Raw genomic sequence first — 26930 nt, 5'->3', positions numbered from 1 at the left:
GTGTGTGTGTGTGTGTGTGATTGTGTGTAGTTTTGACAAGTAAGACTGAGGTCAAAGGTCATGAATAAGCCTCTTGTCATTAACTGTACCAAGTTGGCTCGTCTTGATTTATTTGCTGACCCAATGAAACCGTGATTATAACTGGATATGAATGGATGGTGAGAAAATGTGATGGATAAAGTAATTTGATTTCAATCAAGAGCATATTTTTTCTTTTAACTTGATTTTATACATTTTCATTGGACATAAAAGCAACAGTGGTGTTCAATCCACTTGATTAAACTGTGTGTGTGTGTGTGTGTGTGTGTGTATGTGTGTATGCTGTGTGTGTGTGTGTGTGTGTGTGTGTGTGTGTGTGTGTGTGTGTGTGTGTGTGTGTGTGTGCTGTGTGTGTGTGTGTGTGTGTGTGTGTGTGTGTGTGTGTCCTCAGTGAACTGTATCAGTCTCTGCAGTAGCTTCCAGCTGCAGCAGCCAGTTCAGTTTCTCTTCAGTCTGACTGAGGGAGGGTTTTGTACGATGCTTTTTCACTGTGTCAACACAGCTTTGCTGTTGGGATAGTGAAAACTCTGACAGTAGTAAACTGCTGCATCTTCAGCCTGGACTCCACTGATGGTCAGAGTGAAGTCAGAGTTTGATCCACTGCCTGTAAAACGATCTGGAATCCCTGATGCTCGAGTGGTAGCAGCGTAAATAAGTAGTTTAGGAGTTTCTCCGTCTCTCTGTTGGTACCAGGCTAAATAGTTAGAACTATAAACATCCTGACTGGTCCTACATTTGATGGCGACGGAGCCTCCCAGAGCAGAGCTCACTGCTCCAGGCTGAGTCACTGTGACCTGGCCTCTGGACTCTGAGGACACAGAGACAGAAACATGAAGCAGCGTCACGGTTTTGTCGGCTAGATTTCAGAGGGACGGACGTTGATAGAGGAGAGGAGTTGGATTCTCTGGACTTTACCTGTGAAGCAGCAGCAGAGGAGAGTCCAGATGAGGACGGAGGTCAGCGTCATCTTCTTGATGAGGAGGATTTCCGTGGCTTCTGTTGTCATGAAGGACAGCTGTCAGTCATCCAGTCTTCAACTCTCAGGACTATAAACTCTCCCAGAGCACTGGAGCATGGTGCTGCTGATGCAAAGTGGCTCTCTATGGAAATGCTCTGACTGACTCCAGCAGGGACTTTTTATTTGTTACTGGAACCATATTGCTTGTTCATTGATTGATGTGAAGGGGAAAAAAGGGTTCAGATTTAAAATGCACTTTTCCTTTCTCATGAAAATGTAATCAGTAAATCGTGAAGAGAGTAGAACCGGTACTTGGCTGAGATTACATCTGTGTGCAGTGGACATTTGCATTTTGTAATTGGACCTGGTACCTGGGACATGTTTACTGGAATTAATTTGCCACTGTATCAACCGTTTAACTGGTCTTGGTCATTGATGTATCCTGATGAACAGAGACAGGAAAAAAAAGGAAGAAGACTTTTATTTTATGTGGACATGACATAACATTTCAACAACTGTCTCAAATCAGTCATCTGATTTTAGACATTTCCAGTGAGATTAGAGACGGATTTGGCCACATTTTATTGTCTTCAAGTGACTGGCGAGGACTGGATGTGGGGGGCTCACACCTGGTCTGGGGGGGGGGGGTCTGTGATGGAACCTGGAACCTGGGACATGTTTACTGGAATTAACAAAGTTTAAAGACACTGTAACATGTTGACACTCTTGGTCATGGTCCATGCATTTCTGACTTTCTGATTTATTTACCAAATCATAATATAATATAGAAGAAAACAAGGACAGACAGTGATTTAAAACATGTCTTTACTTATTGGTGTAAGTAGTAGAGTATAATATTAATGTAATATTCACATGTGATCACAGGTGAGAGATGCAGACTGGGAATATTGTCCTGGTGTATATGTCGCAGAGGATCTAGACAGGAGATGACGAGGTGACATTTCATCACAAGCCGATCATACACACAGGTGTGTGTTCACTTCTTTACCTGAGGAAGACCATGTGTGGTTGAAATGATGTCAGTCATATCCACAGCAAGTAAAAGACGAGGGAAAAGACAGTGGTGTGCTGGTATTTTTTCTCTTTTGTTTAATTAAAGTACTCGATACTCAAGTCGTTTTTTTCAGTCCATACTGTCGTACTTTACCTCAAGTAGATACTTTGATGAATACTTTTACCTGAATGCTTGTTTTGACAAAGTAACAGGACTTGTACTTGAGCACAGCCTTTGAGTAACACTCGGTCCAACTCTGGGACAGAGTAGAGATGATGGAGGTCATCATCAGTCGCAGTTGGACAGATTTCTTTGTCTCAAGTCCGTGTAGTAACAGCTGTGAGCAGTAATGTGAGTTTCCTGAAGGTTTTCATGCTGCACTTTAAGAGCGTCTCGTCCTTGTTGACTTAAAAGTTGAGACTGAAAGTTCAAGCTTGACCATCAAAACCATTTCAACTCAAGCTCCACTTACTAGCAGTTCTGGAGCTTTGGACCAAATTACATGATCTTCCTCAGCAGATGGAGTTTGCCCTGTTGATTTTTTTAACTTCCAGGTCAACGTGGACAAGAAGTCCCAGAAACACTCGGAGGAATGGGAATTTGTGCATTTCACTGACAACCGGACAACTCCGTCTGCTGAGGAAGATCATGTGAAATGAACTGAAAGTTCCACAACGGATACTGAACGGAGAGAGACTGGAGAGATTTTGTCAACAGCTGTTTCCAAGGTCAAGACTTAACTTTCAGTCTAAATGTAATTGTTGGGTTTTTGAGTTGCATGTCAGGGGGAATGTGTTGCTGCATATGCTTTGGCAGTTTATACACTTGTAGTTATATATACATGTAGATACAGTTTATCCAGTCAGTCGCTTATGTCTTTTCCGTTTTTCTGATTACAGTTGATGCTGAGCTTTTCCTCAGATACTATTAGTTCACATATTTAAGACAAAGTTTTGTGAGATCTGACAGACGTTTGGGTTTTGTTTGTGTCGTCTTTGATCATGAAGGTTTCTGATGCTGATCTGTGTCGTCATATTTTCTTCTCACAGCCTATAGTTGAGATAGCTGTGATCCAGTGTGCAGCTGAGGTCAAAGGTCATCACAAGGCCTTTTGTCATTCACTGTCTCAGGTTGGCTCCTCTTGATTTATTTACAAGTCAGATAAGAACATGTGACTATAACTGGATGTGAATGGATGGAGAGAAGCTGTGATGAAGAAAGTTATTTGATTTCCACCAAGATCAGTGTTTTGATATTCAACTTGTTTTGATACATGTTGAAACCACTTCATGAAATTTTCTGTGTACGGTGCGTGTTCGTGTGTGTGTGTGTGTGTGTGTGTGTGTGTGTGTGTGTGTGTGTGTGTGTGTGTGTGTGTGTTTGTGTGTGTGTGTGTGTATGCTGTGTGTGTGTGTGTGTGTGTGTGTGTCCTCAGTGAACTGTATCAGTCTCTGCAGTAGCTTCCAGCTGCAGCAGCCAGTTCAGTTTCTCTTCAGTCTGACTGAGGGAGGTTTTTGTACGACGCTTTTTCACTGTGTCAACACATCTTTGCTGTTTATAACGTGATAACTCTGACAGTAGTAAACTGCTGCGTCTTCAGCCTGGACTCCACTGATGGTCAGAGTGAAGTCAGACTTTGATCCACTGCCTTTAAAACGACCTGGAATCCCTGATGCTCGAGTGGCAGCACGGTAAATAAGTAGTTTAGGAGTTTCTCCGTCTCTCTGTTGGTACCAGGCTAAAGAGTTGGAATTATAAACATCCTGACTGGTCCTACATTTGATGGCGACGGAGCCTCCCAGAGCAGAGCTCACTGCTCCAGGCTGAGTCACTGTGACCTGGCCTCTGGACTCTGAGGACACAGAGACAGAAACATGAAGCAGCGTCACGGTTTTGTCGGCTTGATTTCAGAGGGACGGACGTTGATAGAGGAGAGGAGTTTGATTCTCTGGACTTTACCTGTGAAGCAGCAGCAGAGGAGAGTCCAGATGAGGACGGAGGTCAGCGTCATCTTCTTGATGAGGAGGATTTCTGTGGCTTCTGTTGTCATGAAGGACAGCTGTCAGTCATCCAGTCTTCAACTCTCAGGACTATAAACTCTCCCAGAGCACTGGAGCATGGTGCTGCTGATGCAAAGTGGCTCTCTATGGAAATGCTCTGACTGACTCCAGCAGGGACTTGGATCACTCTGATCATGCTGTTTATCAATGGATCAAAGAGTTGATCAGGACGTGTCAGTGTTTATTTTATGTAGTTTTTCTTTTACGTGTCTCGACAACTTTCATTTAGAATTTGTTTTCACATATTTTGATGTGGTGTTAAAAAAAAAATGTCTTTAATCTTTAAAAATAATATTCATGAAAATAAGATGAATTTCATAACTTAAGTAGTTAGTTATCAGTTTTGACTTGAGTTTGATTGAAAAGTTTTCTTGGAGGATATTTTATTAAATTCCCATTAATTTACTAACAGACATCATCATTGTTATATGTGACATAATCTACAATAAATATGTGTCTGTGATCATCATTTAAATTTTGCATGATTTATTGTGTTTTTTTTTCTTTAAAATTTTTTATTTCAATTTCTTTGATTAAAAGAAAAATAAATTTTGTAAGTTGATGTTGAATATTTAACAAATAAAACTTTAAATAATTTGTCACAATCTGTCAACCAATTTTAAAAACTTGAACCAGTTATTACATAAACTGGGAAACTGAGAATGCGTTTTTTTGAGGTAGTTTGTGTCAAAGTCAGAGAGGTGAGAGGTTTTTGTACGACGGACAGCCACTGATCAACACTGGCCTCTTGACGTCTGGGTTCAGAGAGGCAGGACACATATGCAAACACACAGAGTCAGTGAACTGTAGCTGTCCTCAACATATCATGAGGTGTTTCCCCCTCAGTACTGAGAAAGTTGACTGTTCAAATTATCAAAGATATAAAGGGGCATAAACGGTAAAAATTTAGAATAGAAAACTTCATTTGATTTCCACCAAACAGCTTCAAAGGCTGGTGTGAATTCTGTAATGGGAGAATTTCAACAATTTTCATTGTCTTACCAAGTCTAGGTTTATGTTTTTACAGACAGTACAGAATGTGCAGTGAGTAATGCAAAAGTCCCCAAATCCACGTTTAGAAAGAAATACAGATGTTTTCCCATTAACATATAATTTATACACTGTGAAATAGCTACTCTGATTGTGAAATGAAAGATGTAATAACAAATAACAAATTCATTCTGCTAAAGATAGAAAGAGCTTTGTTTATCAACTCAGACATCTGGAAAAATGATTCCAACTTTACAACTTGTCTTTCCTTTCCTTTCCTTTACAAAGGCGAAAATCTTGAGTTTCAACTATATTACCTGAGTATGGTAAAATGTGGATCCAAACAATGTAAAAGATTTGTTGCACATTTAAAATGGGTGGGAGAGACAGCAAAGCTGCTTTAATGTCTGATCAGTTTAATAAGTGAAAGAAGGGAAGATGAGGGTTTTTGTGATGTACAATAGGAAGTCATCGGTATAGAGGCTGATTTGTTGAAGGTGTGAATGAAATTATCCCTGAGATGCAAACATGTCTAATGGACATTTGTAATTACATTTAGATAAATGCATATTAACTTCTATAGACTCAGATACACTGACTGATATATGTAAACTTTAACTAAAATCTTAGGTGTGTGTGTCCTCAGTGAACTGTATCAGTCTCTGCAGCAGCTTCTACCTACTTTGGGTTTTTCTAAAGGATCGGGACACGTAGAGCAAACGCATTAACGTGTCAATCGCCTGCTGTGCTGTGGAGACACCTTGAAACAGAAGTGTAATTGGAGCTTTGAGGAATCTGATCAGATTAGTGCATGACCTAAGAAATATTTCATACTACATTATAAGAGAAATGTGTTTTTATTTCTATCTTTATGTTTGTTGGTGAATGGTTGAGGTATGAACTTTGCTTTTCTTTAAGTCACGTCATGTATTCAAAAATTTTCAAAGTGATTATTTGCAGCTTTCATTCTCTGATCAGAAAATGTTAAATTCAACCTGAGAAGAGTTTACAAGTTTGAGCACAGTTTTTTCCTCAGTTGTTGTTTGTGGGGTTTTTTGTGTTGTTATGGTTGTTGTTGTTTATTTTGTTCTCTGTTTGTTTGTCATCATCAACCTGATGAAGACAGCAAGGTCTGACATAAAGATGTTCTTATGTTACCAGTGTTGCTGGAGCTGCTTCATCACACTTTTACACTTCTCCATGCACCTTGGAAGTAGTTGAAGTTGTAGCAGAAATCCCTACTTTGCTTCATATTCTCTTTTAACAGTGGAAAAACCTGTGATCCAGTATGAGGTCAAAGGTCATGAACAAGCCATTTATCTTTAACAGGTTGGCTCCTCATGATTAATTTGGAAATCTAATGAGAACATGTGATTATAACTGGATGTGATAAGATGGTGAGAACATGTGATGAAGAAAGTTATTTGATTTCCACAATAATGAATTTTTGTTGTTAAATTTGTTCTGATAAATGTTTTTCTTGGTCTTCAAAGAAAAAAATGTGGAAATGTTTAATCCACTTCATGTCACTGTATTTGGATGGTGTGTGTGTGTGTGTGTGTGTGTGTTTGTGTGTGTGTGTCTGTATGTGTGTGTGTGTGTGTGTGTGTGTGTGTGTGTGTGTGTGTGTGTGTGTGTGCTGTGTGTGTGTGTGTGTGTGTGTGTGTGTGTGTCCTCAGTCAACTGTATCAGTCTCTGCAGTAGCTTCCAGCTGCAGCAGCCAGTTCAGTTTCTCTTCAGTCTGACTGAGGGAGGTTTTTGTACGACGCTTTTTCACTGTGTCAACACATACTGACTGTTGGGATAGTGAAAACTCTGACAGTAGTAAACTGCTGCATCTTCAGCCTGGACTCCACTGATGGACAGAGTGAAGTCAGAGTTTGATCCACTGCCTGTAAAACGACCTGGAATCCCTGATGCTCGAGTGGCAGCACGGTAAATAAGTAGTTTAGGAGTTTCTCCGTCTCTCTGTTGGTACCAGGCTAAATAGTTAGAACTATAGACATCCTGACTGGTCCTACATCTGATGGCGACGGAGCCTCCCAGAGCAGAGCTCACTGCTCCAGGCTGAGTCACTGTGACCTGGCCTCTGGACTCTGAGGACACAGAGACAGAAACATGAAGCAGCGTCACAGTTTGTCGGCTTGATTTCAGAGGGACGGACGTTGATAGAGGAGAGGAGTTGGATTCTCTGGACTTTACCTGTGAAGCAGCAGCAGAGGAGAGTCCAGATGAGGACGGAGGTCAGCGTCATCTTCTTGATGAGGAGGATTTCTGTGGCTTCTGTTGTCATGAAGGACAGCTGTCAGTCATCGGGTCTTCAACTCTCAGGACTATAAACTCTCCCAGAGCACTGGAGCATGGTGCTGCTGATGCAAAGTGGCTCTCTATGGAAATGCTCTGACTGACTCCAGCAGGGACTTTTTATTTGTTACTGGCACCGTATTGCTTGTTCATTGATTGATGTGAAGGGGAAAAAAGGGTTCAGATTTAAAATGCACTTTTCCTTTGTCATGAAAAAAAGTAATCAGTGAATCGTGACGAGTAGAACCGGTACTTGGCTGAGATTACAGGTGTGTGCAGTGCACTTTTACATTCTGTGCATTTTAAAATTAAGTGGGAGAAGCCAGAAAACCCGCTCTAGTTCCTGATCAGATTATGGGCTAAAGAAGCCAAAATAATGGTATTTCTCTATTTCACTGATTCTTATTTACATATAAATACAGTTTATGGTGATGTGCAGAGGTGGGTGCTACGACTTACACTTCCATGTACCTGCAGCTACAATGTGCAAGTTCTGTAAATCAAACCAGTGGTAGCATGAGACTCGAAAGCAAACCCCACTTCACCTCCCAACCGTCCCTCTCCCTGCTGTGTTACGCTCCGCTCAGCCCCTCACCTGCGTCCTCGTCATGTGTGCCGTCTCAGCTGATGCAGCCCTGACTTTGGCCTTCTCTGATTGGTTGGAAGGGCGAGGCTCGTTCAAAGACTTTAGAAGGGAAGGTCTCTGCTCTGCTGCCAGGCTGTTCAACGAGTCTGGGGCACAGGAGCCTTTGACAGCACCTCTCCACATTAAGATCTGTTTTGCAGCATATTTCAACCGAAAAATGTTGGGAAACGGTTTGAGACTGTAGCTTTAAATAAGTTTGTTTTAGTTGTGCTTGTTTCGATCAGTTCGTTATGAATAAATTACTTTGTCATTGAATATACCCATGTGTCTCCCGTTTTGGTTGCAGTCTTAGAGCCGGGCTGTAACAACACTAATAAATGTAATACTCTATTCAAACACTACCGTATATCAGGCTTCAAATCTACTAGTCTTCCTGCTTCCTGTTCTCGTGTCAATATTTGAGCTACAGTTTTGCATCTTTGCCACTGTATCAACCGTTTAACTGGTCTTGGTCATTGATGTATCCTGATGAACAGAGACAGGAAAAAAAAGGAAGAAGACTTTTATTTTATGTGGACATGACATAACATTTCAAAAACTGTCTCAAATCAGTCATCTGATTTTAGACATTTCCAGTGAGATTAGAGACTGATTTGGCCACATTTGATTGTCTTCAAGTGACTGGAGAGGACTGGATGTGGGGGGTTCACACCTGGTCTGGGGGGTCTGTGATGGAACCTGGAACCTGGGACATGTTTACTGGAATTAACAAAGTTTAAAGACACTGTAACATGTTGACACTCTTGGTCATGGTCCATGCATTTCTGATTTTCTGATTTATTTACCAAATCACAATATAATATAGAAGAAAACAAGCACAGACAGTGATTTAAAACATGTCTTTACTTATTGGTGTAAGTAGTAGAGTATAATATTAATGTAATATTCACATGTGATCACAGGTGAGAGATGCAGACTGGGAATATTGTCCTGGTGTATATGTCGCAGGGGATCTAGACAGGAGATGACGAGGTGACATTTCATCACAAGCCGATCATACACACAGGTGTGTGTTCACTTCTTTACCTGAGGAAGACCATGTGTGGTTGAAATGATGTCAGTCATATCCACAGCAAGTAAAAGACGAGGGAAAAGACAGTGGTGTGCTGGTATTTTTTCTCTTTTGTTTAATTAAAGTACTCGATACTCAAGTCGTTTTTTTCAGTCCATACTGTCGTACTTTACCTCAAGTAGATACTTTGATGAATACTTTTACCTGAATGCTTGTTTTGACAAAGTAACAGGACTTGTACTTGAGCACAGCCTTTGAGTAACACTCGGTCCAACTCTGGGACAGAGTAGAGATGATGGAGGTCATCATCAGTCGCAGTTGGACAGATTTCTTTGTCTCAAGTCCGGGTAGTAACAGCTGTGAGCAGTAATGTGAGTTTCCTGAAGGTTTTCATGCTGCACCTCAAGAGCGTCTCGTCCATGTTGACTTAAAAGTTGAGACTGAAAGTTCAAGCTTGACCATCAAAACCGTTTCAACACAAGCTCCACTTACTAGCAGTTCTGGAGCTTTGGACCACATTACATGATCTTCCTCAGCAGATGGAGTTTGCCCTGTTGATTTTTTGAACTTCCAGGTCAACGTGGACAAGAAGTCCCAGAAACACTCGGAGGAATGGGAATTTGAACATGTGCATTTCACTGACAACCGGACAACTCCGTCTGCTGAGGAAGATCATGTGAAATGAACTGAAAGTTCCACAACGGATACTGAACGGAGAGAGACTGGAGAGATTTTGTCAACAGCTGTTTCCAAGGTCAAGACTTAACTTTCAGTCTAAATGTATTCGTTGGGTTTTTGAGTTGCATGTCAGAGAGAATGTGTTGCTGCATATGTTTTGGCAGTTTATACACTTGTAGTTATATATACATGTAGATACAGTTTATCCAGTCAGTCGCTTATGTCTTTTGCGTTTTTCTGATTTCAGTTGATGCTGAGCTTTTCCTCAGATACTATTAGTTCACATATTTAAGACAAAGTTTTGTGAGATCTGACAGACGTTTGGGTTTTGTTTGTGTCGTCTTTGATCATGAAGGTTTCTGATGCTGATCTGTGTCGTCATATTTTCTTCTCACAGCCTATAGTTGAGATAGCTGTGATCCAGTGTGCAGCTGAGGTCAAAGGTCATCACAAGGCCTTTTGTCATTGATTTTCTCAGGTTGGCTCCTCTTGATTTATTTACAAGTCAGATAAGAACATGTGACTAAAACTGGATGTGAATGGAGAGAAGCTGTGATGAAAAAAGTTATTTGATTTCCACCAAGATCAGTTTTTTGATAAACTTGTTTTTTGATACATATTGAAACCACTTTCATGAAATTTTTCTATGTTGGTGTGTGTGTGTCTGTGTGTGTGTGTGTGTGTGTTTTTTGTGTTGTGTGTGTGTGTGTGTGTGTGTGTGTGTGTGTGTGTGTGTGTGTGTGTGTGTGTGTGTGTGTGTGTGTGTGTGTGTGTAGAGTCTCTGCAGTAGCTTCCAGTGCAGCCAGCTGAGCAGTTTCTTTTCAGTTCAGCTGAGGGAGGTTTTGTACGACGCCACTGTTTCAACAACCACTGACTGTTGGGATCGTGTAAACTCTGACAGTAGTAAACTGCTGCGTCTTCAGCCTGGACTCCACTGATGGTCAGAGTGAAGTCAGAGTTTGATCCACTGCCTGTAAAACGACCTGGAATCCCTGATGCTCGAGTGGTAGCAGCGTAAATAAGTAGTTTAATAGTTTCTCCATATCTCTGTTGGTACCAGGCTAAATAGTGGTAGTTGCTATAGACATAAACATCCTGACTGGTTCTACATTTGATGGCGACGGAGCCTCCCAGAGCAGAGCTCACTGCTCCAGGCTGAGTCACTGTGACCTGGCCTCTGGACTCTGAGGACACAGAGACAGAAACATGAAGCAGCGTCACGGTTTTGTCGGCTTGATTTCAGAGGGACGGACGTTGATAGAGGAGAGGAGTTTGATTCTCTGGACTTTACCTGTGAAACAGCAGCAGAGGAGAGTCCAGATGAGGACGGAGGTCAGCGTCATCTTCTTGATGAGGAGGATTTCTGTGGCTTCTGTTGTCATGAAGGACAGCTGTCAGTCATCCAGTCTTCAACTCTCAGGACTATAAACTCTCCCAGAGCACTGGAGCATGGTGCTGCTGATGCAAAGTGGCTCTCTATGGAAATGCTCTGACTGACTCCAGCAGGGACTTGGATCACTCTGATCATGCTGTTTATCAATGGATCAATCAGTAAATCGGGGAATTGATCAAGATGTGGTAATACTTGTTTTCATGAGGTTTGGTTTTATTTTTTTTGATTTTTCATAATGTCTTTTCTGACATTTAATTGTTTTGCTATAAAAGCTTTATCTTTCTTTAAAAAATAACATACGTATAAAAAAAATGACATTTTTAAAAATTGTGTTACTGTGTTATTGTTGGGTTTAAAACCATTTGACAAAGTTTTAAAAACAGACTCAGTTTGGAGAGCTTGTTTGTTTCAGAGCCAGAGAGCCGTGTCTCTCTACAGTGAGAGGTTTTTGTACGACGGCTCAATGAGTTTGTATCACTGTGGTACACGTTTGGTGGAGGAACCAGACTGGATGTTGGAAGTAAGTCAAATGTTTAACAACTGCTTTATTTCAGGAACTATTTCTATATTTATTTCGTTCATATTTAACATGCCAGGAAAAATAGTCTCCTTTCAGTGTTAATGTGTAATTTTTGAAGAATTATTTTGCATGAAGATAAAGATCTTTGCTTTAGCAACAAGAATTCGAAAACTAACTGTAATGAATATAAAGGATTGATTCAGAGGAGAAATCGTTATTTCCACATTTAAATGTGAAGTTGAATATTGAGGGTTGGTAGGTTTAGTTCAGTCTGACAGAGCCAGAGAGCCGTGTCTCTCTACAGTGAGAGGTTTTTGTACGACGGCTCAATGAGTTTGTATCACTGTGGTGGACTTTTGGTGGAGGAACCAGACTGGATGTTGGAAGTAAGTTTCTGCACAAACACTAAATACAATAATGTAAGGTAACGTTGTAAATCCATTGTTTAAATGTTTGCAGCAGATAAAATGTTCTTGTAAGGTTTTAGTGTTTATGTTGGGATTTCTCCTCCGTCATCATGGAGGTGAACTCAGAGCAGCTTTATTCAACTTTTCTTTACACATTCCTGTCATGCTGAAGTTTAAGTTGAGCTGTAGAGAAGATACAACTTCAGTTCTCTTTTAAATATATGTTCTAAGATTCATTTTTGTTTTTCAAACCTCATCGATGACTAATATTAAGTGGAATTAAGATTCACTTCATTCAGATGAAATAGAACAGAATGAGGACAAAGATGGGGATTTGAAAAGGTTAGAAAATCTGTAATCCCTTTATTGTGTTATACATTGTTTCCAGTGCAGTTTGAAATCCGTTTCTCGTTTGCTAAACGATGATTGAATTCCACATGAAGCGCATTTGACGGTTGTCGGATTATTTTATGTATTTTTAAATGTTTCCCCTGAAAACTAAAGTAATGCAAACTAAAGATTGGTCCTAATTTTTGATAAAATATTTGAAATGTTTCCTTGTTTTCTTTCCAGTGCAGTTTGATGTATTTCAGGTCAAACTGTACGATGGTTCTCTCTGTGCTGATATGCATGAGAGGCTTCTTCAAGGGAAGTGAAACAATGTGTGAGTGAGTGACTGGTGGAGCAGAAAAAACATCTGGCAGAAACTCCTTAAAGGAGAAAATCAACTCTCACAAAGAAAAGGTGTCCCAGTGTCTGGTGTTTGATTGACAGCTGTGTGGCCCCTGTCTAATAAGCTGATTGGCGTCTCCTAGGTGATGCCCGTCCCACCCTGACCGTGCTGCCCCCCTCCAGCGTGGAGCTGAAGCAGGGGAAGGCCACGCTCATGTGCCTGGCCAACAAGGGCTTCCCCTCAGACTGGAGTCTGGCCTGGAAGGTGGACGGCAGCAGCAGCAGCAGCAGCAGCAGCTGGGAGGAGAGCAGCAGCCCCGGGGTGCTGGAGAAGGGCCGCTACAGCTGGAGCAGCACCCTGAGGCTCCCTGCAGACCAGTGGAAGAAGGTGGGCTCTGTGACCTGTGAGGCCACCCAGGGCTCCCAGACTCTGGTCTCAGAGACACTGACGAGAGACCAGTGTTCCCTGTTCTGACCTGACTCACTTGGACCCTGCTACTGGTTTTACTCTGCAACTGCTCTCTCTCTGAAACACTCTCTCCCTCTCTCTCTCCCTCTCCCTCTCTCTCTCTTTCTCTCATTATACATCTCTACATTAATGTGCTCTTGCTTGTTGTATTGATGATGGTTTTAATAGTTCTAGACAATAAATATTTCTTCAAATACTGGTTTCCGTGTGGTTTCCATTCTTATGACTGACACGTGTTACGTCCTCTTTTCTTTGCCATGTATTTTATAGCAGGAACACTGGTTAGAACAACACATGAAGCCACAATATGAAGAAATGAACCTTTTTTTAATGCACTTCTTCACACTTTAACGACTGGGAAAATCTTAGGTATTGGATTAGAAATGAAAAGCGGGACATCGTCAGCATCAAGTGATAAACCGTGACTGTGAGTGAGATTCTAACACCAGGAACATTTAAATGACAGAGTGTTTATTTGCCAAGAGGCTCAGTGAAAGAAATGACAACACAGTCTGTGTATGTAGAAAAAAAGAAAGACGTGTTCATCAAATGACTGGTTTCCATACATGTGATCACAAGAATAACTGCTGTCGTAGGTTGCCATGTTAACTGTTTCTTCATTGACCTATTAAATCCCCAGAGACCGGGTTTATCTCACCGTCCAGTCACTAGTGTTCTCTAGCATTAGGTGATGTTGTTTTTAAGGGATCATGTTGACATCACATCTGATAGCTGTGTCAGTGCAGCCTCACAGTGTCCTGTTTAGCTGGGGTATCCTAAAGCAGGTAGGAGCTGGTGTGAAAGGACGTCTGTCCTTTCTGTCCTGCTCCGCTACGATCACAGCTTTTTGGTTTCGCATCACATCAGGCTTCAAAGGTAAAGGTCACTTTGCCTTTGAGTTTGTACCTTTAAAACGTTGGAACTCTTTGGACAAAAGATCTGAGGAAACTGTGGTAAAAAGCAGCTGAAGACCAACATCTTTAGAGGGACTTTTATTCAGTTTGTAAATTCTCCCACTGCGTCTGCATTTAATGTGCACTGCCTTTATTCTATTAAAAACCAAAGGTGTAGTCTGACCTGAAAGAACGCTACACATGAAGCGTTGCTTGATCACTTACTGCCAAGAATGAAGAACAAGGGTTCATTGAAAAATGCTAATGGAGATAAAGAACATTTCTTTTCTAAAGAATCTGACGATAAGTTCATTTGTTGTCTACAGATAGAGAAGAACGAAAGTTATCTAACCAATCAATTGTGTGTGTGTGTGTGATTGTGTGTAGTTGAGATAAGTAAGACTGAGGTCAAAGGTCATGAACAAGCCTCTTGTCATTAACTGTACCAAGTTGGCTTCTCTTGATTTATTTACTGACCCAATGACAACGTGATTATAACAGGATATGAGGGACTTTTTATTTGTTACTGGCACCTTATTGCTTGTTCATTGATTGATGTGAAGGGGAAAAAAAAGGGTTCAGATTCAAAATGCATTTTTCCTTTCTCATGAAAATGTAATCAGTAAATCGTGACGAGAGTAGATACGATACTTGGCTGAGATTACAGGTGTGTGCAGTGGACATTTGCATTTTGTGATGGGACCTGGAACCTGGGACATTTATACTGGAATTAACAAAGTTTAAAGACACTGTAACATGTTGACACTCTTGGTCATGGTCCATGCATTTCTGATTTTCTGATTTATTTACCAAATCATAATATAATATAGAAGAAAACAAGCACAGAAAGTGATTTAAAACATGTCTTTACTTATTGGTGTAAGTAGTAGAGTATAATATTAATGTAACATTCACATGTGATCACAGGTGAGAGATGCAGACTGGGAATATTGTCCTGGTGTATATGTCGCAGAGGATCTAGACAGGAGATGATGAGGTGACATTTCATCACAAGCCGATCATACACACAGGTGTGTGTTCACTTCTTTACCTGAGGAAGACCATGTGTGGTTGAAATGATGTCAGTCATATCCACAGCAAGTAAAAGACGAGGGAAAAGACAGTGGTGTGCTGGTATTTTTTCTCTTTTGTTTAATTAAATTACTCGATACTCAAGTCGTTTTTTTCAGTCCATACTGTCGTACTTTACCTCAAGTAGATACTTTGATGAATACTTTTACCTGAATGCTTGTTTTGACAAAGTAACAGGACTTGTACTTGAGCACAGCCTTTGAGTAACACTCGGTCCAACTCTGGGACAGAGTAGAGATGATGGAGGTCATCATCAGTCGCAGTTGGACAGATTTCTCTGTATCAAGTCCGTGTAGTAACAGCTGTGAGCAGTAATGTGAGTTTCCTGAAGGTTTTCATGCTGAACTTCAAGAGCGTCTCGTCCATGTTGACTTAAAAGTTGAGACTGAAAGTTCAAGCTTGACCATCAAAACCATTTCAACACAAGCTCCACTTACTAGCAGTTCTGGAGCTTTGGACCAAATTACATGATCTTCCTCAGCAGATGGAGTTTGCCCTGTTGATTTTTTTAACTTCCAGGTCAACGTGGACAAATGGGAATTTGAACATGTGCATTTCACTGACAACCGGACAACTCCGTCTGCTGAGGAAGATCATGTGAAATGAACTGAAAGTTCCACAACGGATACTGAACGGAGAGAGAACTGGAGAGATTTTGTCAACAGCTGTTTCCAAGGTCAAGACTTAACTTTCAGTCTAAATGTAATTGTTGGGTTTTTGAGTTGCATGTCAGGGGGAATGTGTTGCTGCATATGCTTTGGCAGTTTATATACTTGTAGTTATATATACATGTAGATATAGTTATATCCAGTCAGTCACTTATGTCTTTTGCGTTTTTCTGATTTCAGTTGATGCTGAGCTTTTCCTCAGATACTATTAGTTCACATATTTAAGACAAAGTTTTGTGAGATCTGACAGACGTTTGGGTTTTGTTTGTGTCGTCTTTGATCATGAAGGTTTCTGATGCTGATCTGTGTCGTCATATTTTCTTCTCACAGCCTATAGTTGAGATAGCTGTGATCCAGTGTGCAGCTGAGGTCAAAGGTCATCACAAGGCCTTTTGTCATTCACTGTCTCAGGTTGGCTCCTCTTGATTTATTTACTAGTCAGATAAGAACATGTGACTAAAACTGGATGTGAATGGATGGAGAGAAGCTGTGATGAAGAAAATTATTTGATTTCCACCAAGATCAGTGTTTTGATATTCAACTTGTTTTGATACATGTTGAAACCACTTCATGAAATTTTCTGTGTACGGTGTGTGTGTGTTTGTGTGTGTGTGTCTGTATGTGTGTGTGTGTGTGTGTGTGTGTGTGTGTGTGTGTGTGTGTGTGTGTGTGTGTGTGTGTGTGTGTGTGTGTGTGTGTCTGTTTGTGTGTCCTCAGTGAACTGTATCAGTCTCTGCAGTAGCTTCCAGCTGCAGCAGCCAGTTCAGTTTCTCTTCAGTCTGACTGAGGGAGGTTTTTGTACGACTCTTTTTCACTGTGTCAACACAGCTTTACTGTTGATAGCGTGAAAACTCTGACAGTAGTAAACTGCTGCATCTTCAGCCTGGACTCCACTGATGGTCAGAGTGAAGTCAGAGTTTGATCCACTGCCTGTAAAACGACCTGGAATCCCTGATGCTCGAGTGGTAGCACGGTAAATAAGTAGTTTAGGAGTTTCTCCGTCTCTCTGTTGGTACCAGGCTAAAAAGTGTTTGTTGCTAGCCACATAAACATCCTGACTGGTCCTACATTTGATGGCGACGGAGCCTCCCAGAGCAGAGCTCACTGCTCCAGGCTGAGTCACTGTGACCTGGCCTCTGGACTCTGAGGACACAGAGACAGAAACATGAAGCAGCGTCACAGTTTGTCGGCTTGATTTCAGAGGGACGGACGTTGATAGAGGAGAGGAGTTGGATTCTCTGGACTTTACCTGTGAAGCAGCAGCAGAGGAGAGTCCAGATGAGGACGGAGGTCAGAGTCATCTTCTTGATGTGGAGGATTTCTGTGGCTTCTGTTGTCATGAAAGACAGCTGTCAGTCATCCAGTCTTCAACTCTCAGGACTATAAACTCTCCCAGAGCACTGGAGCATGGTGCTGCTGATGCAAAGTGGCTCTCTATGGAAATGCTCTGACTGACTCCAGCAGGGACTTGGATCACTCTGATCATGCTGTTTATCAATGGATCAATCAGTTGATCGGGGTATTGATCAGGATGTGTTAATACTTGTTTTCATGAAGTTTGGTTTTATTTTTTTTGATTTTTCATAATGTCTTTTCTGACATTTAATTGTTTTACTACAAAAGCTTTATCTTTCTTTAAAAATAACATACGTATGAAAAAATGACATTTTATAAAATTGTGTTACTGTGTTTTTGTTTAAAACCATTTGAAAAAGTTTTAAAAACAGACTCAGTTTGGAGAGCTTGTTTGTTTCAGAGCCAGAGAGCCGTGTCTCTCTACAGTGAGAGGTTTTTGTACGACGGCTCAATGAGTTTGTATCACTGTGGACTTTTGGTGGAGGAACCAGACTGGATGTTGGAAGTAAGTCAAATGTTTAACAACTGCTTTATTTCAGGAACTATTTTTATATTTATTTCATTCATATTCAACATGCCAGGAAAAATAGTCTCCTTTCAGTGCTAATGTGTAATTTTTGAAGAAGTATTTTGCATGAAGATAAAGATCTTTGCTTTAGCAACAAGGATTTGAAAACTAACTGTAATGAATATAAAGACAGAGCCAGAGAGCCGTGTCTCTCTACAGTGAGGTTTTTTTGTACACTCAATGAGTTTGTATCACTGTGGTGGACTTTTGGTGGAGAACCAGACTGGATGTTGGAAGTAAGTCAAATGTTTAACAACTGCTTTATTTCAGGAACTATTTCTATATTTATTTCGTTCATATTTAACATGCCAGGAAAAATAGTCTCCTTTCAGTGTTAATGTGTAATTTTTGAAGAATTATTTTGCATGAAGATAAAGATCTTTGCTTTAGCAACAAGGATTTGAAAACTAACTGTAATGAATATAAAGGATTCATTCAGAGGAGAAATCGTTATTTCCACATTTAAATGTGAAGTTGAATATTGAGGGTTGGTAGGTTTAGTTCAGTCTGACAGAGCCAGAGAGCCGTGTCTCTCTACAGTGAGAGGTTTTTGTACGACGGCTCAATGAGTTTGTATCACTGTGGTGGACTTTTGGTGGAGGAACCAGACTGGATGTTGGAAGTAAGTTTCTGCACAAACACTAAATACAATAATGTAAGGTAACGTTGTAAATCCATTGTTTAAATGTTTGCAGCAGATAAAATGTTCTTGTAAGGTTTTAGTGTTTATGTTGGGATTTCTCCTCCGTCATCATGGAGGTGAACTCAGAGCAGCTTTACTCAACTTTTCTTTACACATTCCTGTCATGCTGAAGTTTAAGCTGAGCTGTAGAGAAGATACAACTTCAGTTCTCTTTTAAATATATGTTCTAAGATTCATTTTTGTTTTTCAAACCTCATCGATGACTAATATTAAGTTGAATTAAGATTCACTTCATTCAGATGAAATAGAAGAGAATGAGGACAAAGATGGGGATTTGAAAAGGTTAGAAAATCTGTAATCCCTTTATTGTGTTATACATTGTTTCCAGTGCAGTTTGAAATCCGTTTCTCGTTTGCTAAACGATGATTGAATTCCACATGAAGCATTTGACGGTTGTCGGATTATTTTATGTATTTTTAAATGTTTCCCCTGAAAACTAAAGTAATGCAAACTAAAGATTGGTCCTAATGTTTGATAAAATATTTTAAATGTTTCCCTGTTTTGTTTCCAGTGCAGTTTGATGTATTTCAGGTCAAACTGTACGATGGTTCTCTCTGTGCTGATATGCATGAGAGGCTTCTTCAAGGGAAGTGAAACAATGTGTGAGTGAGTGACTGGTGGAGCAGAAAAAACATCTGGCAGAAACTCCTTAAAGGAGAAAATCAACTCTCACAAAGAAAAGGTGTCCCAGTGTCTGGTGTTTGATTGACAGCTGTGTGGCCCCTGTCTAATAAGCTGATTGGCGTCTCCTAGGTGATGCCCGTCCCACCCTGACCGTGCTGCCCCCCTCCAGCGTGGAGCTGAAGCAGGGGAAGGCCACGCTCATGTGCCTGGCCAACAAGGGCTTCCCCTCAGACTGGAGTCTGGCCTGGAAGGTGGACGGCAGCAGCAGCAGCAGCAGCAGCAGCTGGGAGGAGAGCAGCAGCCCCGGGGTGCTGGAGAAGGACGGCCGCTACAGCTGGAGCAGCACCCTGAGGCTCCCTGCAGACCAGTGGAAGAAGGTGGGCTCTGTGACCTGTGAGGCCACCCAGGGCTCCCAGACTCTGGTCTCAGAGACACTGACGAGAGACCAGTGTTCCCTGTTCTGACCTGACTCACTTGGACCCTGCTACTGGTTTTACTCTGCAACTGCTCTCTCTCTGAAACACTCTCTCCCTCTCCCTCTCTCTCTCCCTCTTCCTCTCTCTCTCCCTCTCCCTATCTCTCTCTCTCTTTCTCTCATTATACATCTCTACATTAATGTGCTCTTGCTTGTTGTATTGATGATGGTTTTAATAGTTCTAGACAATAAATATTTCTTCAAATACTGGTTTCCGTGTGGTTTCCATTCTTATGACTGACACGTGTTACGTCCTCTTTTCTTTGCCATGTATTTCATAGCAGGAACACTGGTTAGAACAACACATGAAGCCACAATATGAAGAAATGAACCTTTTTTTAATGCACTTCTTCACACTTTAACGACTGGGAAAATCTTAGATATTGGATTAGAAATGAAAAGCGGGACATCGTCAGCATCAAGTGATAAACCGTGACTGTGAGTGAGATTCCAACACCAGGAACATTTAAATGACAGAGTGTTTATTTGCCAAGAGGCTCAGTGAAAGAAATGACAACACAGTCTGTGTATGTAGAAAAAAAGAAAGACGTGTTCATCAAATGACGGGTTTCCATACATGTGATCACAAGAATAACTGCTGTCGTAGGTTGCCATGTTAACTGTTTCTTCATTGACCTATTAAATCCCCAGAGACCAGGTTTATCTCACAGTCCAGTCACTAGTGTTCTCTAGCATTAGGTGATGTTGTTTTTTAGGGATCATGTTGACATCACATCTGATAGCTGTGTCAGTGCAGCCTCACAGTGTCCTGTTTAGCTGGGGTATCCTAAAGCAGGTAGGAGCTGGTGTGAAAGGACGTCTGTCCTTTCTGTCCTGCTCCGCTACGATCACAGCTTTTTGGTTTCGCATCACATCAGGCTTCAAAGGTAAAGGTCACTTTGCCTTTGAGTTTGTACCTTTAAAACGTTGGAACTCTTTGGACAAAAGATCTGAGGAAACTGTGGTAAAAAGCAGCTGAAGACCAACATCTTTAGAGGGACTTTTATTCAGTTTGTAAATTCTTCTACTGCGTCTGAATTTAATGTGCAATGCTTTTATTCTATTAAAAACCAAAGGTGTAGTCTGACCTGAAAGAACGCTACACGTGAAGCGTTGCTTGCTCACTTACTGCCAAGAATGAAGAACAAGGGTTCATTGAAAAATGCTCATGGAGATAAAGAACATTTCTTTTCTAAAGAATCTGACGATAAGTTCATTTGTTGTCTACAGATAGAGAAGAACGAAAGTTATCTAACCAATCAATTGTGAGTGTGTGTGTGTGTGTGTGTGGGATTGTGTGTAGTTGAGATAAGTAAAACTGAGGTCAAAGGTCATGAACAAGCCTCTTGTCATTAACTGTACCAAGTTGGCTCCTCTTGATTTATTTACTGACCCAAAGACAACGTGATTATAACTGGATATGAGGGACTTTTTATTTGTTACTGGCACCATATTGCTTGTTCATTGATTGATGTGAAGGGGAAAAAAAAGGTTCTGAATTCAAATGCACTTTTCCTTTCTCATGAAAATGTAATCAGTAAATCGTGAAGAGAGTAGAGCCGATACTTGGTTGAGATTACAGGTGTGTGCAGTGGACATTTGCATTTTGTGATGGGACCTGGAACCTGGGACATGTTTACTGGAATTAACAAAGTTTAAAGACACTGTAACATGTTGACACTCTTGGTCATGGTCCATGCATTTCTGATTTTCTGATTTATTTACCAAATCATAATATAATATAGAAGAAAACAAGCACAGACAGTGATTTAAAACATGTCTTTACTTATTGGTGTAAGTAGTAGAGTATAATATTAATGTAATATTCACATGTGATCACAGGTGAGAGATGCAGACTGGGAATATTGTCCTGGTGTATATGTCGCAGAGGATCTAGACAGGAGATGACGAGGTGACATTTCATCACAAGCCGATCATACACACAGGTGTGTGTTCACTTCTTTACCTGAGGAAGACCATGTGTGGTTGAAATGATGTCAGTCATATCCACACCAAGTAAAAGACGAGGGAAAAGACAGTGGTGTGCTGGTATTTTTTCTCTTTTGTTTAATTAAATTACTCGATACTCAAGTCGTTTTTTTCAGTCCATACTGTCGTACTTTACCTCAAGTAGATACTTTGATGAATACTTTTACCTGAATGCTTGTTTTGACAAAGTGACAGGACTTGTACTTGAGCACAGCCTTTGAGTAACACTCGGTCCAACTCTGGGACAGAGTAGAGAGATGATGGAGGTCATCATCAGTCGCAGTTGGACAGATTTCTTTGTCTCAAGTCCGTGTAGTAACAGCTGTGAGCAGTAATGTGAGTTTCCTGAAGGTTTTCATGCTGAACTTCAAGAGCGTCTCGTCCATGTTGACTTAAAAGTTGAGACTGAAAGTTCAAGCTTGACCATCAAAACCATTTCAACACAAGCTCCACTTACTAGCAGTTCTGGAGCTTTGGACCAAATTACATGATCTTCCTCAGCAGATGGAGTTTGCCCTGTTGATTTTTTTAACTTCCAGGTCAACGTGGACAAGAAGTCCCAGAAACACTCGGAGGAATGGGAATTTGAACATGTGCATTTCACTGACAACCGGACAACTCCGTCTGCTGAGGAAGATCATGTGAAATGAACTGAAAGTTCCACAACGGATACTGAACGGAGAGAGACTGGAGAGATTTTGTCAACAGCTGTTTCCAAGGTCAAGACTTAACTTTCAGTCTAAATGTATTTGTTGGGTTTTTGAGTTGCATATCAGGGGGAATGTGTTGCTGCATATGCTTTGGCAGTTTATACACTTATAGTTATATATACATGTAGATATAGTTATATCCAGTCAGTCGCTTATGTCTTTTGCCTTTTTCTGATTTCAGTTGATGCTGAGCTTTTCCTCAGATACTATTAGTTCACATATTTAAGACAAAGTTTTGTGAGATCTGACAGACGTTTGGGTTTTGTTTGTGTCGTCTTTGATCATGAAGGTTTCTGATGCTGATCTGTGTCGTCATATTTTCTTCTCACAGCCTATAGTTGAGATAGCTGTGATCCAGTGTGCAGCTGAGGTCAAAGGTCATCACAAGGCCTTTTGTCATTCACTGTCTCAGGTTGGCTCCTCTTGATTTATTTACTGACCCAAAGAAAATGTGATTGTAACTGGATATGAATGGATGGTGAGAAGAGGTGATGGATAAAGTAATTTGATTTCAAACAAGATCATATTTTTTCTTTTAACTTGTTTTATACATTTTCATTGGACATAAAAGCAACAGTAGTGTTCAATCCACTTGATTAAACTCTGTGTGTGTGTGTGTGTGTGTGTGTGTGTGTGTCCTCAGTGAACTGTATCAGTCTCTGCAGTAGCTTCCAGCTGCAGCAGCCAGTTCAGTTTCTCTTCAGTCTGACTGAGGGAGGTTTTTGTACGACTCTTTTTTACTGTGTCAACACAGCTTTGCTGTTGGGATAGTGAAAACTCTGACAGTAGTAAACTGCTGCATCTTCAGCCTGGACTCCACTGATGGTCAGAGTGAAGTCAGAGTTTGATCCACTGCCTGTAAAACGACCTGGAATCCCTGATGCTCGAGTGGTAGCATAGTAAATAAGTAGTTTAGGAGTTTCTCCGTCTCTCTGTTGGTACCAGGCTAAACGGTGGTAGTTGTTATAGACATAAACATCCTGACTGGTCCTACATTTGATGGCGACGGAGCCTCCCAGAGCAGAGCTCACTGCTCCAGGCTGAGTCACTGTGACCTGGCCTCTGGACTCTGAGGACACAGAGACAGAAACATGAAGCAGCGTCACGGTTTTGTCGGCTTGATTTCAGAGGGACGGACGTTGATAGAGGAGAGGAGTTGGATTCTCTGGACTTTACCTGTGAAGCAGCAGCAGAGGAGAGTCCAGATGAGGACGGAGGTCAGCGTCATCTTCTTGATGAGGAGGATTTCTGTGGCTTCTGTTGTCATGAAGGACAGCTGTCAGTCATCCAGTCTTCAACTCTCAGGACTATAAACTCTCCCAGAGCACTGGAGCATGGTGCTGCTGATGCAAAGTGGCTCTCTATGGAAATGCTCTGACTGACTCCAGCAGGGACTTGGATCACTCTGATCATGCTGTTTATCAATGGATCAAAGAGTTGATCAGGACGTGTCAGTGTTTATTTTATGTAGTTTTTCTTTTACGTGTCTCAAAAACTTTCATTAAGAATTTGTTTTCACATATTTTGATGTGTTGTTAAAAAAAATGTCTTTAATCTTTAAAAATAATATTCATGAAAATAAGATGAATTTCATAACTTTAGTAGTTAGTTATCAGTTTTGACTTGAATTTTGATTGAAAAGTTTTCTTGGAGGATATTTTTGTAAATTCCCATTAATTCACTAACAGACATCATCATTGTTATATGGGACATAATCTAAAATAAATATGTGTCTGTGATCATTATTTACATTTTGCATGATTTATTGGGTTTTTTTTTCTTTAAAATATTTTATTTCAATTTCTTTGATTAAAATAAAAATAAATTTTGTAAGTTGATGTTTAATATTTCAGAAAAAAACTTTATATAATTTGTCACAATCTGTCAAAAAAAATTTAAAAACTTAAACCAGTTATTACATAAACTGGGAAACTGAGAATGCGTTTTTTTGAGGTAGTTTTTGTCAAAGTCAGAGAGGTGAGAGGTTTTTGTACGACGGACAGCCACTGATCAACACTGGCCTCTTGACGTCTGGGAGCAGAGAGGCAGGACACATATGCAAACACACAGAGTCAGTGAACTGTAGCTGTCCTCAACATATCATGAGGTGTTTCCCCCTCAGTACTGAGAAAGTTGACTGTTCAAATTATCGAAGATATAAAGGGGCATGAATGGTAAAAATTTAGAATAGAAAACTTCATTTGATTTCCACCAAACAGCTTCAAAGGCTGGTGTGAATTCTGTAATGGGAGAATTTCAACAATTTTCATTGTCTTACCAAGTCTAGGTTTATGTTTTTACAGACAGTACAGAATGTGCAGTGAGTAATGCAAAAGTCCCCAAATCCACGTTTAGAAAGAAATACAGATGTTCTCCCATTGACATATAATTTATACACTGTGAAATAGCTACTCTGATTGTGAAATGACAGATATAATAACAAATAACAAATTCATTCTGCCAAAGATAGAAAGAGCTTTGTTTATCAACTCAGACATCTGGAAAAATGATTCCAACTTTACAACTTGTCTTTCCTTTCCTTTACAAAGGCGAAAATCTTGAGTTTCAACTATATTACCTGAGCATGGTAAAATGTGGATCCAAACAATGTAAAAGATTTGTTGCACATTTAAAATGGATGGGAGAAGCCAGCAAACCTGCTTTAATGTCTGATCAGTTTAATAAGTGAAAGAAGGAAAGATGAGGGTTTTTGTGATGTACAATAGGAAGTCATCGGTATAGAGGCTGATTTGTTGAAGGTGTGAATGAAATTATCCCTGAGATGCAAACATGTCTAATGGACATTTGTAATTAAATTTAGATAAATGTATATTAACTTCTGTAAAGTCAGATACACTGACTGATCTATGTAAACTTTAACAAAAATCTTGGGTGTGTGTGTCCTCAGTGAACTGTATCAGTCTCTGCAGCAGCTTCTAGCTACTTTGGGTTTTTCTACAGGATCGGGACACGTAGAGCAAACGCATTAACGTGTCAATCGCCTGCTGTGCTGTGGAGACACCTTGAAACAGAAGTGTAATTGGAGGTTTGAGGAATCTGATCAGATTAGTCCATGACCTAAAAAATATTTCATACTACATTATAGGAGAAATGTGTTTTTATTTTTACCTCTGTGTTTGTGGGGGAATGGTTCAGGAATGAACTTTGCTTTTCTTTAAGTCACGTTATGTATTCAAAAATTTTCAAAGTGATTATTTGCGGCTTTCATTCTCTGATCAGAAAATGTTAAATTCAACCTGAGAAGAGTTTACAAGTTTGAGCACAGTTTTTTCCTCAGTTGTTGTTTGTGGGGTTTTTTGTGTTGTTATGGTTGTTGTTGTTTAGTTTGTTCTCTGTTTGTTTGTCATCATCAACCTGATGAAGACAGCAAGGTCTGACATAAAGATATTCTTATGTTACCAGTGTTGCTGGAGCTGCCTCATCACACTTTTACACTTTTCCATGCACCTTGGAAGTAGGTGAAGTTGTAGCAGAAATCCCTACTTTGCTTCATATTCTCTTTTAACAGTGGAAAAACCTGTGATCCACTATGAGGTCAAAGGTCATGAACAAGCCATTTATCTTTAACAGGTTGGCTCCTCATGATTAATTTGGAAATCTAATGAGAACATGTGATTATAACTGGATGTGATAAGATGGTGAGAACATGTGATGAAGAAAGTTATTTGATTTCCACAATAATGAATTTTTGTTGTTAAATTTGTTCTGATAAATGTTTTTCTTGGTCTTCAAAGAAAAAATGGGGAAATGTTTAATCCACTTCATGTCACTGTATTTGGATGGTGTGTGTGTGTGTGTGTGTGTGTGTGTGTGTGTGTGTGTGTGTGTGTGTGTGTGTGTGTGTGTGTGTGTGTGTGTGTTTGTTTGTATGTGTCCTCAGTGAACTGTATCAGTCTCTGCAGTAGCTTCCAGCTGCAGCAGCCAGTTCAGTTTCTCTTCAGTCTGACTGAGGGAGGTTTTTGTACGACGCTTTTTCACTGTGTCAACACATATTGACTGTTGATAACGTGAAAACTCTGACAGTAGTAAACTGCTGCATCTTCAGCCTGGACTCCACTGATGGTCAGAGTGAAGTCAGACTTTGATCCACTGCCTGTAAAACGACCTGGAATGCCTGATGCTCGAGTGGTAGCAAAGTAAATAAGTAGTTTAGGAGTTTCTCCATATCTCTGTTGGTACCAGGCTAAACGGTTAGAACCATAAACATCCTGACTGGTCCTACATCTGATGGCGACGGAGCCTCCCAAAGCAGAGCTCACTGCTCCAGGCTGAGTCAGTGTGACCTGGCCTCTGGACTCTGAGGACACAGAGACAGAAACATGAAGCAGCGTCACGGTTTTGTCGGCTTGATTTCAGAGGGACGGACGTTGATAGAGGAGACGAGTTTGATTCTCTGGACTTTACCTGTGAAACAGCAGCAGAGGAGAGTCCAGATGAGGACGGAGGTCAGCGTCATCTTCTTGATGAGGAGGATTTCTGTGGCTTCTGTTGTCATGAAGGACAGCTGTCAGTCATCCAGTCTTCAACTCTCAGGACTATAAACTCTCCCAGAGCACTGGAGCATGGTGCTGCTGATGCAAAGTGGCTCTCTATGGAAATGCTCTGACTGACTCCAGCAGGGACTTGGATCACTCTGATCATGCTGTTTATCAATGGATCAGTCACAAT

The 26930-nt window shown here is 40.6% G+C and overlaps 8 gene segments (V, D, J or C); 2 read left to right on the top strand and 6 right to left on the bottom strand.

Moving 5' to 3' along the window:
- Positions 1 to 524: 524 nt before the first annotated feature.
- On the bottom strand, positions 525 to 1006 carry LOC120787297. The segment is given in 2 exon segments: positions 525 to 847; positions 955 to 1006. Coding segments are annotated over 2 exon segments (375 nt in total).
- Positions 1007 to 3541: 2535 nt separating this feature from the next.
- LOC120787296 lies at positions 3542 to 4023 on the bottom strand. The segment is given in 2 exon segments: positions 3542 to 3864; positions 3972 to 4023. Coding segments are annotated over 2 exon segments (375 nt in total).
- Positions 4024 to 6835: 2812 nt separating this feature from the next.
- Positions 6836 to 7316, bottom strand: LOC120787295. The segment is given in 2 exon segments: positions 6836 to 7158; positions 7265 to 7316. Coding segments are annotated over 2 exon segments (375 nt in total).
- Positions 7317 to 11563: 4247 nt separating this feature from the next.
- On the top strand, positions 11564 to 13279 carry LOC120787302 (the record flags this gene model as incomplete). The annotated part of the segment is given in 2 exon segments: positions 11564 to 11615; positions 12838 to 13279. Coding segments are annotated over 2 exon segments (384 nt in total), but the record flags the coding sequence as incomplete, so codon positions are not given.
- A 3348-nt stretch (positions 13280 to 16627) lies between these two features.
- Positions 16628 to 17117, bottom strand: LOC120787293. The segment is given in 2 exon segments: positions 16628 to 16959; positions 17066 to 17117. Coding segments are annotated over 2 exon segments (384 nt in total).
- A 526-nt stretch (positions 17118 to 17643) lies between these two features.
- On the top strand, positions 17644 to 19650 carry LOC120787303. The segment is given in 2 exon segments: positions 17644 to 17677; positions 19197 to 19650. A coding segment is annotated over 1 exon segment (264 nt).
- A 3328-nt stretch (positions 19651 to 22978) lies between these two features.
- LOC120787292 lies at positions 22979 to 23469 on the bottom strand. The segment is given in 2 exon segments: positions 22979 to 23310; positions 23418 to 23469. Coding segments are annotated over 2 exon segments (384 nt in total).
- Positions 23470 to 26236: 2767 nt separating this feature from the next.
- LOC120787291 lies at positions 26237 to 26718 on the bottom strand. The segment is given in 2 exon segments: positions 26237 to 26559; positions 26667 to 26718. Coding segments are annotated over 2 exon segments (375 nt in total).
- Between the last annotated feature and the right edge of the window lie 212 nt (positions 26719 to 26930).

The sequence above is a fragment of the Xiphias gladius genome, unplaced genomic scaffold (assembly GCF_016859285.1).
Source record: "Xiphias gladius isolate SHS-SW01 ecotype Sanya breed wild unplaced genomic scaffold, ASM1685928v1 HiC_scaffold_1361, whole genome shotgun sequence".
Lineage (NCBI taxonomy): Eukaryota > Metazoa > Chordata > Actinopteri > Istiophoriformes > Xiphiidae > Xiphias > Xiphias gladius.
Note: the sequence above shows the minus strand (reverse complement) of the source record. Positions and strands in the feature narration are given on the sequence as shown.